General features: G+C 32.3%; 1 protein-coding gene across 3 annotated transcripts in view; it reads right to left on the bottom strand.

Annotated features, from left to right (window-relative positions):
* Sec24CD (COPII coat complex component secretory 24CD) overlaps positions 1-15,048 on the bottom strand; it is a 114,596-nt gene extending 99,548 nt beyond the window's left edge. The window contains exons 1-2 of one of the 3 annotated variants that reach the window (XM_035372814.2): positions 14,875-15,048; positions 1,249-1,366 (exon numbers count right to left, since the gene is read on the bottom strand). In XM_035372814.2, coding sequence (XP_035228705.2) covers positions 1,249-1,360 — 112 coding nt within the window. In that variant the 5' untranslated portion in view covers positions 1,361-1,366; positions 14,875-15,048. Of the gene's footprint in view, positions 1-1,248; positions 1,367-4,910; positions 4,950-14,547; positions 14,749-14,874 lie in introns of those variants that run through there. The other 2 variants (XM_035372815.2, XM_035372812.2) reach the window with 2 other exon arrangements.
* Positions 15,049-17,480: the final 2,432 nt, after the last annotated feature.

The following is a 17,480-nucleotide window of genomic DNA, read 5'->3' as shown; positions in this document are numbered from 1 at the left end:
GGCAAATTTATGTGTCAGTCGATTCAACTTGTAGATCATGAATCTGCTAAAATGTTTATAAAGAAATTAAGCACTTTTTACATATTTTTAATGCAATATTTGACTTGATATAAGTAAGCAGGCAAATTTCTAGATCATTTTGGCAGTTTAAATAAAGCAAATTCTAGTAATTATAACATCTCTTAAAAGAATAGATAGCTCCAATGTAATGAATTTAAGGTTAAAACTATCAACTCACTTCACTTAACACAATTTCCAAACTGATGATAACAATAAGCAAGAAACTGTTAATATCAATGATGACAATATTCAGCCATTGCTGATAAATCGCATATGCCTGCTCTGCATCTACAAATAACTTTAACATTATTTTACACACAACCACAAAAATATTCTTCTTATAGTTAAAAGATGAGATATACTGATAGTTTCATCAAAATATAAAAAGGTGAACAGCTAATCTTATTTGTTCCACAGATACAAAATGCAAAATTGAAATGGAGATCCACTGAAGAAATCAATAAAAGAGTAATCTTCATATCGTACTATATGGACAATGGGAGTTAGGTAACAATCAGGAAAAAATATCCGTTTCAAAACTTCGTATTAATAGTTATACAAGTTCAAGGAAACAAATATAATTGTGTTCAGGTCCATCACACACGAAACTAGTAAGTCATTTTCCCAGGAAAAGTAAAAGAAGGCATTCGAAATCATTAAATTGAAGAACTGAGTTAGTAAAACTGATTTAAAGCCACTTCAATGAATAGCTGTATTCTGGTTAAGACTTGTTATTTCAAGAAAATTCTACACTGAAGTTTTATCAATATAAGCTATTAGCCAATCCCCACCTTCTTTTCAGAACCACACTATCATCTTTAAAAATTATGCAATAATTTTAAAAAATGCCATCTGTTTAGAAGGTTTCCCAAAGTGTAGTATAAATTAATACCATCTCATTTGGTATGGTAGTTAGCAAAGCTTACAGCCATATCATTGAGCCCAGGTTCAAATTCTTTAAAAGGCATTGATGTTTGTAGTTGTCTAATCTCTTCTTGTGGGTGTAACATTGTTTATGTCTTGAACAATGTTCTTGACAAACAAACAGTTAAATAACTAATAATAATAATTCTCAATTAATACTTAATAAACAAGTTTTTGGCCAAAGGGAATGCATCAACTGATGCTTTGTCATTTCAGTGATATACTGTGAAAATCTCTTATAAATAAAATATAACATATAATTACCTGGCCCTCCATGCATTTCAAAGGCATTGTATGAATTTGATGGAGGAGCCTGATTATATGCTGGCATTAAAGGGGCTCGAGCTTCCAATGGGCCACCATACTGTGGATTCATTTTGTCCTGAAACAAAAGAAAATATATCATTTGGTAAATAATTAAAGCTTCGAGAATATGTATTTGATTATCAATAAAAAAAAAGATAAAGGACCGTCTGATACTGTTATTTATATAAAGGTTTTGTCTGAAAGTAACCAGATTTATTCTGGGAAATTCAGTTTCTTTTAAATAAGAGAAGTATATTTAATAATATTTAAAATTAGCCCTTGAGTAGACACACAATGCTCCCAATAATGTTTCACAAATTCCTGTTGTGGATGTTCCATGTGACAGCTTCTTAAAAAGCTTCAATGGTTGTGTCCTTATATCTCTTTTCAAACCAGAGAACCCCAAGCCCCAGAACAAGCTATGACAGCATTGGTTGGCACTCTGTTCTTGGTCAGAAACTTCCTCTTGCCACAATGGAGGATCCAGATGTTGGAGATCTTGGGACATACATGAATGATCCATTTCCAAAAATCTTGCCAGTACCTGAATATAAAAATCTGCATTCACTGCCATTCTCTAGAGAGGGATGATCTCTATCAAATCATAGAACAAAATTAACAGTGTTTTGATCTTCAACTTGCTCATCCAAGCCTTCTACAGGCTGGCTTCAGCACATGCCATCTAAAACTTTGGCATTTTGTCTGGAGATACTAAAGACTGATGATACACCTCATATGATCAGATGATGCATAAAGTTTGTTGCTACATGCTCCAACAATTCAGGACACATTGTTACTTATGGCTGTCTATTAATGTCAGAACTTCTGACACCAATTTTGTTCGGCTAATGCATTTGTCACAATTTCATGACTTGCATTTTCAGCAGGTTTAGTTTGTCCATGATTAATCTACATAGATCACTGTTCAAAAGGTTGCATACACAATTTACATTTTCATCTGTTATTCTCATGGAAAGTTGACTTATCTGTTTTTATCCTGTATGCCCTCTTTTCTAATATCTTTCTTATGTCTAATAAAAATCTGTGTTCTTTACATGCAACCATTCCCATAAGTTGCCTGCAACATGTTGAAAGTCTCTTCCCATATTTTTCAGTCAGGCTGAAATTTGATGGTATAATGCTACTCAAATGAATGCTGCATTTGTGATATGTCACTTGGAGAAGTTCACTAGATTCATAATCTACTCACTCCCACTTCTTAGAGCTAACTGTAGTTGGTTGTAATACATAACTAAGACAGCCCACTATGTTGCTTCACAAGTTTTTCCACCCACCATATCTGTGCAATATGCTAGAGGTCTGGTTATTTAAGGACTAACCCTATGTTTATTTATACATATATTACATGTTAAAGCAATATATTTACATATAAAAATTAACAAATGAATGATTTTGATAGTAAATCAATCTTTTAAGCCTATGTAGTCAGATCTAAATACCTATAAAAATTAAAAGCCAATTATAATAACAAATCAGTTTAAAGAAAAAAATGGGGGAGGATTCTTATTACCTAAAAAGAAATGAGATAACTCAATGTTTTCTATTTTCCCTCAGTAAGGTTCATCAACACTGATTTTGATGCAAGGCAGTTAGGTATTTGTCTACCAGCTGGATGCAAATTATTGATGTATTACATTTACCAGCAAATCCCCAACTTAGTCACTCTATGAAAAATATCAATCATATCAAAAGTAGCTTCATCTTTCATACTGTACCACAATCGGCTGAAATAATTATATGTAAGAAATCTACGTTACATTATTATAAAAATGTTCAGGAGAGACGTAAACTTTGATCACCGAACCAGGAAAAAACTCGTTTACTAAATTTAAAAAATAAGTTAGCCAAATTCTTGTGTGGTAGAGCTGAACTTTGATCACCAAACCAGGAAAAAAACTTTACTAAATTTAAAAAATAAGTTAGCCTAGTTCTTGTGTGGTAACTGATACTTAGGACCTACGGCTAATGTAATGGATGCTTTCTTCTTCAAATATCCAGAGAATAAAAAAAACTCGCAGTCTAATATATCTTTTACTCTAAATTGAACTGCAGTAGAATAAGTGAATCATCTGTCACTAGAGTTTTAACACCATAGAGCGCAGATTTTTAACAATAAGCAAATATGCCATCTGTTATCTAATGGTCACACAATGTCTGCATTATAGTTCTGTTTCGCTGCTAAACATATACAGTACAAAGTCCGAGATTCGGACTCGTCAGGACTTAGGCAATCCCGAATTTGGGAATTTTCCATATATTAGATCATCAGTTTAAATGTAGTAAGATGGCATGTAGAAAGTATAAAATTAAAAATATGAAATACTAATTTATGAAATAATGAAGCATTTATGATCTAAAGTAGAGTTTCTTAAACTGTGGGTCACGACCCACAATTAAGTTTTATTTGTGAAAGATGGACTTTCAATAGAAAGAACAAGCTCATAGACTGTTGATAATAAATAAAGAAATGGAAAGAAAAATTCCTTCATTACTGGACTAACAGTCAAATGTTACACTGCTACAAAATGAAGATTATTCTAAAAAATGAATTTACTGTGAAAGGGATGAAGTTTCTCTTCTGCAACACTACAGCTAATATCTGAAATAAACTGTTTTTGAACTTCTATGTTTTGCTTGTTTATTAATCTACTCATGCATCGCAAAACTATAAATTATTCAATACATAGTTTCAGTTTAATTGTTAATGTAATTTTTGTTAGAACTATATTAATTATTGATCACACAAATTTATACTAGAATGATTGTTTCTTCAATAATGAGGTGTTTTATTTAGTGCCAAAGTGAAATTAAGAATCGGGACTTTCTACATGTTTTTTTTTTTTTTTTTTTTTTATTATTATTATTATGGAGGGATGTGCATTTGTAAAGCATATACAGTACAAAGTCCGTAATCCGGACTCGTCGGGACTTCAGCGATTCCGGATTAGGGGTTTTTCTGGATTATAGATCATCAGTTTAAATCTGGTAAGATGGCATGCAGAAATTATACAATTAAAAATATGAAACCGTAATTTATGAATTAAAGAGCAATTATGATCTAAAGGGTATCAAATTTTATATAAAAAAAAAAAAGCTTAGTATTTATTTGTTTACTTTATTAAACATTTCTTTCAACGCGCGCATGCATGGAGCATACATTAAACGTGCGCATTCTTTATGCGCATGCATAAAGCATACAAAAAAAAAAGTTTGTGGCCTTTGAGGTCTGGATTATAGATTATTCCGGATAATGGACATCCAGATTATGGGCTTTGTACTGTATAAGAAAATTCATAAAAAACAATTGTTGGTGGCTTTGAGGACCAGATTTTAGAAGATACGGGTGTTGGGTGTCAGGACCTCGGACTTTGTACTGTACACCATGTCACCAAATAAAATTAATACTCATTGCTGAAGAGCATTTTTGTTGCTGTTTTTAGCATTGAACAATATTTGAAATTATAATGTATGCTGCCAATGTACAGGGTGTCCGAAAAGTCTTTCCCTGATTACATAAGTTGATAACTCAGGCTAGATGTAAGATACAAATATGAAACTGGTGTCTAATTGTTTACAAACTATCAAAGTTTTTTTCACACATCAGTAAACTTCCACATGAGCATCCTTGGTAGCACGTAGCACATCTAGGCGATATTCAATTTCCGTCCACACATTAGCCAACATCACTAGAGGGATCGATTCAACGACTGTGGTTAACGTGGCTTCTTGGGCACTGCACCTCATCCACTACTTACGTACTGCGATCCTAAAACAGGAAAAAAACTTTGATAGTTTGTAAACAATTCGACACAAGTTTCATATTTGTATCTTACTTCTAGCCTGAGTTATCAATTTATGTAATCAGGGAAATACTTTTCGGACACCCTGTACAAAGATATTAAAAAGTTTATCACTCTTCTTGAAGTCGAACATCCAGGAAGATGGTGCAATCTACCACATACACCATGATATCATGCAATTTCTGCATGAAAATTTCTGACAACCGTATCATGCAAAAAATTACAAATCCTCCTTCACTTTCACCCAATTTGTTTTTCCCTCCCCAAAAGAGATTAGCGTTAAAGGTCTATATAACTAATCTACATACACTGGAGGTCCTAAAGAACAAGCCCTTTATGATTACTTGCATCTGCACCAAAAGGTCATGAAAAAGTAATCGTGAGGTAAAGCAAGTATGTCGCAAAAAGTTCTACGGCAACCCAGGTATGCGAATAGCATGTCTGTTCCAGACTCTGCACAAAGTGACCTTTGATTAATTCTAACGAGATTCAAGAAAAATAAATTGCTGTAATAAACATGCTGTAAGCATAAACAAACAAAAGCATAAAACATAAAAATACATAACTATACATATGCATAAACAAACAAAAGTATAAAAAAAAGGATTTCTCAAACAAGATAACAATTTCATTACCAAGGTCTCCTACTTTCTAAATTTTATTGATCAGTTACTCTTGTGTGAAAATTTTAGTGTCCCACCATTTTGAAAATAGCTGGTGCCCGCCATGCACAGCTTGAGAAGATATTAGTTAGAAACGAGTCCACGAATGCTCTCCAAAGTCACTAACAAGTGCACAATTTTTCAGCGGGAATGCAGGTAATCAAAAATCTCCAAAGCATGATGGCAGCTAACATCATTGTACGAGTGCTCTGCAAAGTGATGTTAAACATGGGAGGGGGGGAGAATATATATGCAAAATAAAAAATATGCAAATCAAAATTATAATTTAATCTAACGGTAACCTTTTAATTCTTCCTTTGTTATAAAAATTGTAATGACTTCTCTGGATTGCGTCATTTCTAAATCATTCGATTTTGCATGGCCTGCGCAGTGCTGATGACGTAATAATTGTAAACTGAAACTTTTTAACTCAAACCAAAACTTTTCTCTTTGTGTGCTTCCATCTTGCATAACTACGCACTTCAGCTTTTGTCTCTACTTGGACGTAATTTCGCTATGCTGCTTTCTATTGCAATACTATCAAAAATGTTAATGTTCTTGATTAGGCACAACTTGAGTGCCAAGTGAACTGTGGCCACAAATATCAATTGCAAACAAAAATGGAATTAAAACTGCCTCGACTGCCAAGTTTTTAGATGCTACAAAGTCAACTCATTAGCATACTTTGCAATCAGAATTCTTCAATATGGATCTATGTACGCAACAACAGAGTTCCGGCTTTTCCTTGCGCTTTTATTATGTCAATTAGTCGGGCTGAAATAAATACATGTTTGAATAACAGGACAGAAAATAAACCTGTCCTGTCATTCAAACTTGTCCTCAATGAAAAATTTATTCAGCTCTTCAAATCATCGTTCTGTGATAAATTCAAAGGCAATGTTAAAGAAGAAAACATTTTTTTCAGCATTTAAAAAATAACCTATCATCCTTCAGCTGTGGTGTTTTGCAAGTACTTTAGAAAAAAAACACGCGATAAATCCAGAAGTTTGAATGCCTAGTGAAAGGAATATTGAATTTGCTTCGTCCACCTCTACAATATTTAGGAAAAAAAAAAAAAAAAAGCGTTTTAAATCATCAGTAAATTAGTGCTTAAGAGATTCAGCATTACAGTTAGTTCAAGGTCAACAATTTGCGCTTTGCTTCAAATACGTGCGACAGAAAAGCCTTTTCAGAAAAAAGCATTACAAAATTAGCGAAACAAAGGAAAATGCAATAGTGGAAAAACAAAAATCACAGAATTTTGATATAAATAATTTTTCTAAATAAAAAAATCTTGTAGATATCATTTTTAACAATAAATTCAAATTGAAAATTCTATTGAAATTTTAAAACCTTAAAGTTCATTTCTCTGTAAGACATTGTAAGGAATGTCCTAATTTTTTAAGTACAGTCAAAAGTCGTTAATCCGGACTCATCAGGACTCGGCGATTCTGGATCATCGATTTATCCGTATTATAGATCATCAGTTTAAATCTGGTAAGACGGCATGCAGAAATTATGAAATTTAAAATATGAAACCGTAATTTATGAAATAAAGAGCAACTGTGATCTAAAGGGCATCAAAATTTACAAAAAAAAAAAAAAAAAAAAAAAAGCTTAATATTTATTTGCTTACTTTATTAAACATTTCTTTCAATGCAAGTTGTTTAAGTTGCTTCATTTTATGTGATAATACTTTCTCTTTAATTCTATAAACAGACATAATTTCTTGTTCAGTTACAAAGTTCCGCTGTTCAAGTCCTATAATTGCTGTGTCGAGAATACCGACTAATTTGTCAATCGAAATTTTTTCGTTTTCAATAACCTCTGTGTCACTTTCTTCACTATCGGAAGCAAATTATAATGATGACGAATTCGATTTAAATCATATCAAAGATGAAGTACATCGAGATGAAATACTACATTTAGTAAGGAATTATAAGCCAAATAAAATAAAAACATCTGCCCTGAAGATGAGGATAGTGCTGAGAGATAAACTGACAATTCATTGCGCACACTATTTGTCTACCATATTTTATACTAATGTTTCATAATTATTTCATTCACTTAAAAATTCTCATCAACAATTCAAGAATTTCAACATAAATTCGAAAATAAATTATTTACCTTAATATCCTTCCCTATAAATAGTTTAAATAACTTAAAAGTCGTTACTTAATTTGCTTACACATACTTATGAAAAATTAGATAAATTAATGAACAAGCATCGCACATTTCTGCCAAACAACCAAATTGCAGAAATTTTCAGCAAACTTGAAAGGAAAAGTATAGAATGTGCGTTTCTGAGTTAAGTTCACACAAATATAAAATTTTTGAGCTGTCGATTGATGAAGTACTATTAGAAAAAGTGGAACCCGCATATACTTGAAGCAAACCAGAGATTGAACTAATTGTAATGCTGAATCTTCTAAGTGCTAATTTACTGATGATTTATCCAATCTGCCCCACATGGCCCTACATTGAAACAACCATAACTGCCCGAAAATGGCCGAGATTGTAATCTTGTTTCCTTCCCTCCTAAGATATGCAGTAGCAGGTGCAGTTTTCCCAAATGCATTGTATCAGTTTACTGCAGACAGCTTGTCCTAAGATGTTTCTTATATTTTGATTGATCGAGACATTTCGTTGTTGATTCTTTTGTTGTACAATGTACTTTTACGCTTTAAACAGCAATAAAAGAGCAGTTTCAAAATTTAAGGATTATATTAATTTTTAAACAATTTATTCCATCCCATAAAAATAATGGAAATAAACAAAATCTCAGTCGTAATCATAAACAAAGACAGAAAGGCTTGTTGGTCTGACCTTAAGAATAGTTTTATAAAGAACGAGGTCAAAGGCTAATGGAATCTTTCTTAGAAAGTACAAAGGATGTCATTGGAAATCTTCACACCTATTTTCTGAGTTAATGGACGGGGAGGGGAGGGGAGGAAATTGCTGTGAAACTGGAAAACTATTTCGGACAGTTCAGTATTTTGAGGATACAAGTTAGCAAAGGGTCTGGATTTCAAAGAGTTAAAGCACCATTCTGCACGAAATTAATGAAACACAGTACAAAGTCTGAAACCCAAATGTCCAATATCCAGAATGATATAAAATCCAGCCTCCAAACCAACAGCAACTTTTTTTAGTTGATCTTTTGATTATGGTAACTTGGCGATTTTTTGGCGACCAACTCTGCTACAGCAACCCTCTATTTTTTTTTCGCCGCCATTTTGTCTTCACGAAGTAAAGACATGTTTCTTTTCTTTTTATTTACTCAACACTTTTTCCAACAATCTACTAGCCGAATTACACTTATGCTAGAAATTTTATGTAACAAAACTGCTTGATCATGACAAATATTAACTGCAAAATTGGGAAAAGTGCACAATCCCAAACTCCTTGCACGTTTTTCAGAGTAGCACATACACATAAACCATTTACACGTCGACTTATTTTTACTTAAAAAAAACATCCCAGAATTGCACAAAAATGGCATTGCACACACTCTTAACTTTATCCATCTACACTGCTATTTTCTCATAATTTACAAAAATTTGCAAGAAAATGCAAAAAAATTCTGTGAATTTTTAAACTTGGTAAAAAGCACATATATGAAATTACCTGATCGTGAAAAAGTATATACCCTTTCCAAGGATAAACATTTCCACGTATAAAATAAATAAAATATCCAAAAACTTTTACCCCTAAATTAACTATTATACTATAAACATCACCAACGAATTCATACCGCAAACATTACAAATGGTTACAAATACATAGTGTCAAATATTTAAATTATTTCCATGCACGTTTACTTCAACTGAAACGTATACCAAATTCCAACAAACATAAAATTCACAAAATAACTATCATTTAATTAAAATATCACTAAACCATGTACACGTCGACTTATTTTTACTTAAAAAAACATCCCAGAATTGCACAAAAATGGCATTGCGCACACTCTTCACTATATCCATGCACACTGCTTTTTTCTCATAAATTAGAAAAATTTCACGAAAATGCATGAAACTTTTGTGAATCTTTAAATCCGGTAAAAAGAACACATATTAAATTACCTGATCACGAAAAAGTATATACCCTTTCCAAGGATGAACATTTCCATGTATAAAATAAATAAAATATCCAAAAACTTTTACTTCTAAATTATCTATTATATTATAAACGTCACCAACGAATTCATACCGCAAACATTACAAATGGTTACAAATACTTAGTGTCAAATATTTAAATTATTTCCATGCACGTTTACTTCCACTGAAACGTATATCAAATTCCTACAAACATATAATTCACAAAATAACTACAGTCAAAAGTCGTTAATTCAGACACCCATAATCCGGACCTCAAAGCTAAAAACTTTCTGCGCATGTTCCGCGTTGACACATGCGCATAGGTGTTTACGCGTGCGCGCAAGACCTTTTACCACTGCGCATATGCGTGTGCACAAGCGCAGAATACGTTTTCGTGTGCGCGTTTTATGTATAACGGACGGTATAATCTAAAATTATCTAATTTTCTATTTCAGTTAATGTTGATGATTGCGTTGTTCCTTAATCTTCGAATTCGATCCGGCTTATTATTTTTGACAGATTGTAAGAGCAATTTTATAAAAGTAAACTTGAACTTTCGATTATGTCAAATAGAATTTCCGATTCTGGAACTCCCAAAGGATCATACAAAACGAAAGTATGTTTCGATGTCCATCAAACAAAAAGTGGAATTGCTGCAAAAAATGATAAAGACATGAAGAATGTGACAGAGAGGTTAGTGAAAACGAAAAAATTTCGATTGACAAGTTAGTCGGTATTCTCCGCACAAAAATTAACGGGACTTGAACAGCGGAACTTTGTAACTGAACAAGAAATTGTGTCTGTTTTTAGAATTAAAGAGAAAGTATTATCACATAAATCGAAGCAACTTAAAACAACTTACATTGAAAGAAATGTTTAATAAAGTAAACAAATAAATATTAAGCTTTTTTTTTTTTGTAAATTTTGATAATAATTGTTCTTTATTTCATAAATTAAGGTTTCATATTTTTAATTTTAGAATTTCTGCATGCCATCTTACGAGATTTAAACTGATGATCTATAATCCGGAAAAATCGATAATCCGGAATCTCCGAAGGCCCGACGAGTCTGGATTAATGACTTTTGACTGTATCATTTAATTAAAATATAATTAAATTCAAAAACACTACTTAAAATATAAATAAGCACATACATTCACCTTTTGTAGACGGATGGCCAATATATTGGCAGTTGTATTCCCTGTTTGAATGGACGGGGTTGTCCACTTTAATGGCCATGTCTTTTTCCCTCATTTTACAGGCTGAAATGTCAAATTTGACGTCCCTGGGGTTTCAACCACTTATCTCTTTCAAAGATCTCCCTTTTGCGACATAGATGCAGCCCTCTGAGAATCCATTAAACTACACAAGAATCTTTGTTGCAAATAGGAGGTGATTTCTTAAAGGGCGGAAAGCATTCCGTTCAAGATTTCCCGTCTTTTGATAGCTTTTACTGCTACCAAAGCCCCGGCCTCAAAAGGTTAAGTTAATAAAAATTAGCTTACAATCCTAATTACTTTAAACTAAATCATTGCTAATAACAATTTTCCAATAATACCATATTACTTTATTTACTCCTTACATTTAGAACAATGCATAAAAATAATATCCTCAAATAATTAAAAATACTAACTTACCTAATCTTCTTCAGAATCTTGATTACGTGTCGGATAAACTTTAATAAACTTCAGGATCTTTAAAATCATACTTATAGTTCACAGCAAGGTACCAAGTAAAATAAATAACTTGATAAAACATCTTTACATCTATCTTACACAACCTTAAAAAAACACTTATTACTACCCCTTTCAATCCTACTAAATACCCATTTCGAATTCACTTTAGTTAGAGCCATGGGATCCAAAAATTAACCAACACTGTTTCACACAACACAGAATAAAGCTAAATACAAAATTTCCAGATTTTTTCCAGATTTCCCCCCTTTTCCGATTAAAGAACTGTAATTCGTCCATTAATGTCACATGACATATCTCATGATCTCTCATTTCCCTCACACAAAATAACGCGTAATCGGAACTGAGTACTTCTCACATTATTACCAAAGTCCTAGGTAGTAACCTTTATTGCCTCCAAAATGTCGCCAAACTACCAGTTACCATATTCCAAAGATCAGCCCCTTTTTTTTTTACTTTTATTTTATATAACTTGTTTATGTGCATTTGATATTTTTCAAAATAAAATATTTATAGAGTCCCTATTGTTAATTTCACTATGGTACTAAATATAATACCTCCACATAGAAGAAACAATCATTTTATAAGCATAAATCTGTACAATCAATAATTTAGCTCTGTAGGTGACTCTTTTGCTTAGCATACATCTCAAACTAAAACATTCTACATAAAAACATAGTTGATTTTACACCCACTTACTGAATACTTACTTATCTAACGCCATAACGCCAACCTGATGAATGATTATTTTTTGCTTTCATCACCATATGAATATCATTACACAGCACCTTGAAAAATGACTCATGTAATGATGTTTAAACAATTTTTTTAAAAAAATATTAACTGAATACCAAAGATCATAGTAGCATTTTATGTTGATTTTATGTTTTTGGCAATGATTACAGACTTTATCTAACTGTGGTGCAAAGCGTTGAAAGTGTTTACAAGCTAAAATTCAACACAAAAGTGTTGAGATTTTGTAAATGATATTGATAGGCGATAAGATTGCATTTAGTGATGTCTGACTTGACAATAGCTGATTACTTATTGATTTAAGCCCAGGGCCAGCGATGGAGCTAGTGCGGCCACACCGGGCAGCTGAATTTAGGAGAGGCAAAATTTTTAGAATTTAGAGAAGCCCCAAACACAAAATTAAGGGACAGCCAAATTTTTAGAATATAATGAAGGCACTAGGAACAATATTTAGGGGTAGCAATTTTTTTTTCTTTAAATTAGAAAGGTGCTTAGCAGCAGAATTTAGGATCTACAGAGACTGCATCAAGCCACAAAATGTCCAGCACCCTCAGTGAATAAGTATATGTGGAAATTTATTTATTCTGGACTCGGATAAGCCTTAACATGCAAAAGAAATTGACAGGAAGTATAACTAATATAGTTCAGGCTTATTGTCAGCATGCAATAGAACATGTCTTTAATAGCTAATCTCGTAATACATCATCAATAATGTAGCTGCGGATGCTATGATTTATGATGATAGCCATGAATTTAAAGTTTTTCAGATTTTTTAAACAAAAAAGTAAATTTTTCCAATTAATGGAATTTGTGAAGAAATATGAAACCATAGTAATAAATGAAGATGATATTTAACACAAGTTTTTCTTTGTGCTGAAAAGGCCCCACTAATCAATCAACTAACAGACGAAATCTGTAGCATGGCTCTAAACCCAGAAAATATCACTACCAACAGTGAAGAAAGTGAGAGGTTGCCGAAAATAAAAAATTTTAATTGACAATTTAGAGGGAATTTCAACACAGCAATTACATAACTTGAAAAATGGAAGTTTAAACAAGATATGTCTGCATTTAGAATTAAAGAGAAAGTATTATTACAGAAAATGAAGTATTATCTCAGAAAACAAATTGCATTCAAAGTAACATTTAATAAAGCAAACAAATGCTGATTTTTTGTTTGATGATGAGTACTGTATTTGACGGCATACAAGACGCACAATTATTTAGAAGGCCACACACAAGGAAAAAAAGTTTGTCTAGATCTTTATCCGGGATAAAAATAGCATTTGGTATTGAAAGTTCACCTGTGTCCTTCACGTATAAGACGCAGGTAACTTTTTGGAGACCAAATTTAGAAAAAAAGTGTGTCTTATATGCCGTCAAATACGGTATATTTTCATTCTCTTAAGGTCATAAAAATGCTTCAGAATTTCATAAATCACAACTTCATATTTTTAATTTTATAATTATATATTTTACTAGATTTAAACTGATGACTAATATCCAAAAAAAAGCCAAAATTGCTCGACAAATATGGATCTCGGACTTTGTACTGTAGCAATAAAAAGGCAGGACCAGTTTAAATAACTAAAATAGGCTTTGACTGCTTTAACTACCAAACAGCCTGTAACAGTACGCAATTAGAGTAAACAAATATTATTCAATAGTTTATCACATTATAATTAAGACTGGCAGGATAATTATCCTACATTAAAATAAATTATTAGAAATACCAACATTGATAAAAATTAAAACCTGCAATATGAAAAATCAAAGCATTTATTATTCAATTACAGAGTGAACCAATTTATTTTACCAGGAGACGAAACTTTTCCTAAAGTTAATTAAATTTGACGACTTAAATGCAACAATCGTAATAAAAAATTGAAGATTTGTAGAAATACAAATAATCAATGTCCGTAACACTATATAGTAATATCAAAACACTGTATACTAATTACAACATAAATGTGTACTTAACCAAAATAAATTTTGCAAAATCTGACATCCGAAGCCTAACTTTTCGTGGATGAAAATAATCAGAATTCAGTTGCTATTACTTTCAAGGCTTAAGGAAAATTTGAGTCATTACGTTACACATACAATATATTTTCCACAACATTTCCTTAAGACGTCAGGAAAAGGTCTACACCACTACAATCGGATTATATATTCGCAAATATAAAAATGTAACAGAATTTAAAAAACAAAATTATAAATTAACGTACACGGTACAACTGCAATGCCTCTGACGCTTTAAATCTACAGTGTTCAATTTCGATTTGCGCTTGAGAGATTATGTTTACAGAAGGAGTAATCGCACATTTCTCTTAAAAAACAGAACACTGACACCAGGAATTTTCTTGCAAATCATTCATTTTTTTCAATGAAATCAGTATAAACACAATATCTCTCAAATTAAATGTTCAGCTGATTCCCATGCTACATATAACATATCAAATTTAATTATAACAACGTACAAAATGCCGAAAGTATGATAATGCATTAGGTCCTCTTTAGCTTATAATGTCACTTTCAGTAAGATTAATACGTACCACAAGAAAGCGGCTAAGTTACAATTAGAAGAAAACAAATTAATTTTCACTTCAAATTATGAAAAATGGGTCTTTTTAATTTACGAAATAAAAATATTAAAATTCTGATTAAATTTCGCCAACATCTTTACGCCACGTAAAGAAAAGTCTCTGCGCACACTCTACTAATGCCCATCCCATTTACCTAATTAATTGTTTTAAAGATCAAACTTATAGCGATACCTTTAACACAACTTCTAAGATATACCACTAGTGTCGCTACAGAGATCCATTCCATCTGATATCATAAAACTCAAAAAAAAAAAAAAAAAAAAAAAATAATAATTATTAAGAATATTTATACAGCAATTTCTCAAATTTTTTATTATATCTATTAAAATTAATATTTTAGAAGTTTGCAAAAGTTAGTTTTTTTGTTCAGATTGAAGACATTGTACTTAAAGTCAGATACCTAAGTCAAGTAATTTTTAATTATGTAATTAACATTTCGCTAGACACATTTAATTAAGGCCCATCAGCGGCCACGTTTACTACATTTTTCTTATGAGTTCTTATCAAGGGAGGAAAAAGGTTGTGAAACCGTATGAAACTCGTGAGTTTCTAAACTTGATGTCCACTTCCACTTTAAAGTATTTTAATGATGCTCTGATAAAAAAAAAAAAAAAAAAAAATGGCAGTCCATGACGGTATTACTCCAATTGACTCTACTGTTTTATTACCGTTTTACATCGTTTTTATAAAAAATACAATTTACAGCCTCTTTTTTTTTTTTTTTTTTTTTTTTTTTTTAAGATTTAAAAATTGTTCTTAAAAATTAGTCAAACGTTTGATCATTACTCGCAATCAAGTTTATGTTAAAGGCCTCTTTTCACGATTCATTTTCTTGGTCTATTAACTTGAATGAATAATAATATGAGTCCAATTTTTACTTCGTTTACTGCAATAAATGGTCGAAGTAGTTCTGATGTGTTGATTCTGATGTGTCCTAAGGAAGGTTTCAATACGAGGCTCATAAGCTTAATGCCTTTACAATGGTGTATGATGGCCCAGATGGTCTCCAAACAAGATTTTCATCATATCACTGTGTTTTTTTCGGGGGAAGGGGGGTGCCAAAAAGGTATTTTGCCCCGTGCGCTAGTTATGCTCTCTACTCCGCTGTGGCTTTACTCCAACATCATCAAAGATTAATTTTTATCACCAAAAAGGAGGTCCCGTAAAAAAGTAAATTTAGGGTAGAATTGTTAAAAATAAACAAATGGTAAACTGCCTTCCACAATGAAAAAAGTTAAAAACACTAAAGGACTTGGACATTTTGATATCGAAAAACACTAATGTAGCAGGAAAATACCTCTACAACTTTGCTAACACAGCCAATCTTTATGTTGCAGCTCCACCTTAACCAACACACTATGGCCCTAACTTAACTACCCCCATTGATTTTTTGTGTTAAAAAATATCCGAGAACCATTTCACATTGAATCATTAGATGAATTATCCTCGGATCACAATCCAGTCTCCATCGAACTGGACGTTAGCTGCCATGGTACGGCAGACAAAAAAGCCGTTATTACAAATTTGTCTAATTATACCAAAGCTGTAAACAACACTCACTACAAAGCCAAAACAATACACACTAGCGATGAGTTAGACGTTTAAGTTACAAAATTTACTAATGACTTGACCTCTGCATATCAAAATAATACTAGGCATATTCCTGTTAAAAATTTTGTTCAAAATCAAGCCCTCAAAGATCTGATCAACAGACGAAATCATCCCAGAAAGCAACGGCAGAAATCAAGGCACCCGTATGATAGAAGAATGCTTAATGCTTTACACTAAGATGTCAAGGATCAAACTCGAAAACACTCACAAAAACGCTGGACTAACTACCTCGAAGGACTATCTACAGATGATAACTCTATTTGGAAAGCTACCTCGAGGACAAAAAGATGCTACACAAATATTCCGCCCCTTAAAGGCCAAAATGGGATTGCATACACAGAAACTGACAAAGCTCAGTCTCTCGCAGATCACTATGCTACTCAGTTTATCATTAACAACATTCCTGAGTTACACACAGCAAATATTGTCGATGACACCATCACGCAATTTCTCTCAAAACCATGCACAAACAACAGCATCGTAATCAACCCATTAGATGTTCTTAGCTATGGCGAAAAAAATTAAGAAAAGTCCTGGGCATGATAACATCACAGACCTTATGATTTCAAAAATGGGCTTATTCATTATCTGCAGACTCACCCATATTATTCAGCTAATTTTTGATCTGAGATCTTTTCCTGTGCAATGGAAAACTGCGATAATTCAGTACCTCCTACATACAAAGCCCCGGCACGGCTGACACTATGTCACTAAAGTCGTCCTTATCTACAGACAGCATGGTTGCCACATGAAGCCACTTATCGCTGTTATTCCCTTAAGACGACAGAAAATGAAACGTAGTCCCCCCTTGCAGAAGGCTTATATCATTTGGTTTTAAATAAATAAATAAATATGTATATCCGATTTGTCCTTCATCGACTGCATTTCCTAATTTCAAATACGTATCTTAACTTTTCTTAAATAATTTCACACTTAAAATAATA

The sequence above is a fragment of the Stegodyphus dumicola genome, chromosome 7 (genome assembly GCF_044657685.1).
Source record: "Stegodyphus dumicola isolate Sdum_Otavi_A_Nest chromosome 7, ASM4465768v1".
NCBI lineage: Eukaryota > Metazoa > Arthropoda > Arachnida > Araneae > Eresidae > Stegodyphus > Stegodyphus dumicola.
Note: the sequence above shows the minus strand (reverse complement) of the source record. Positions and strands in the feature narration are given on the sequence as shown.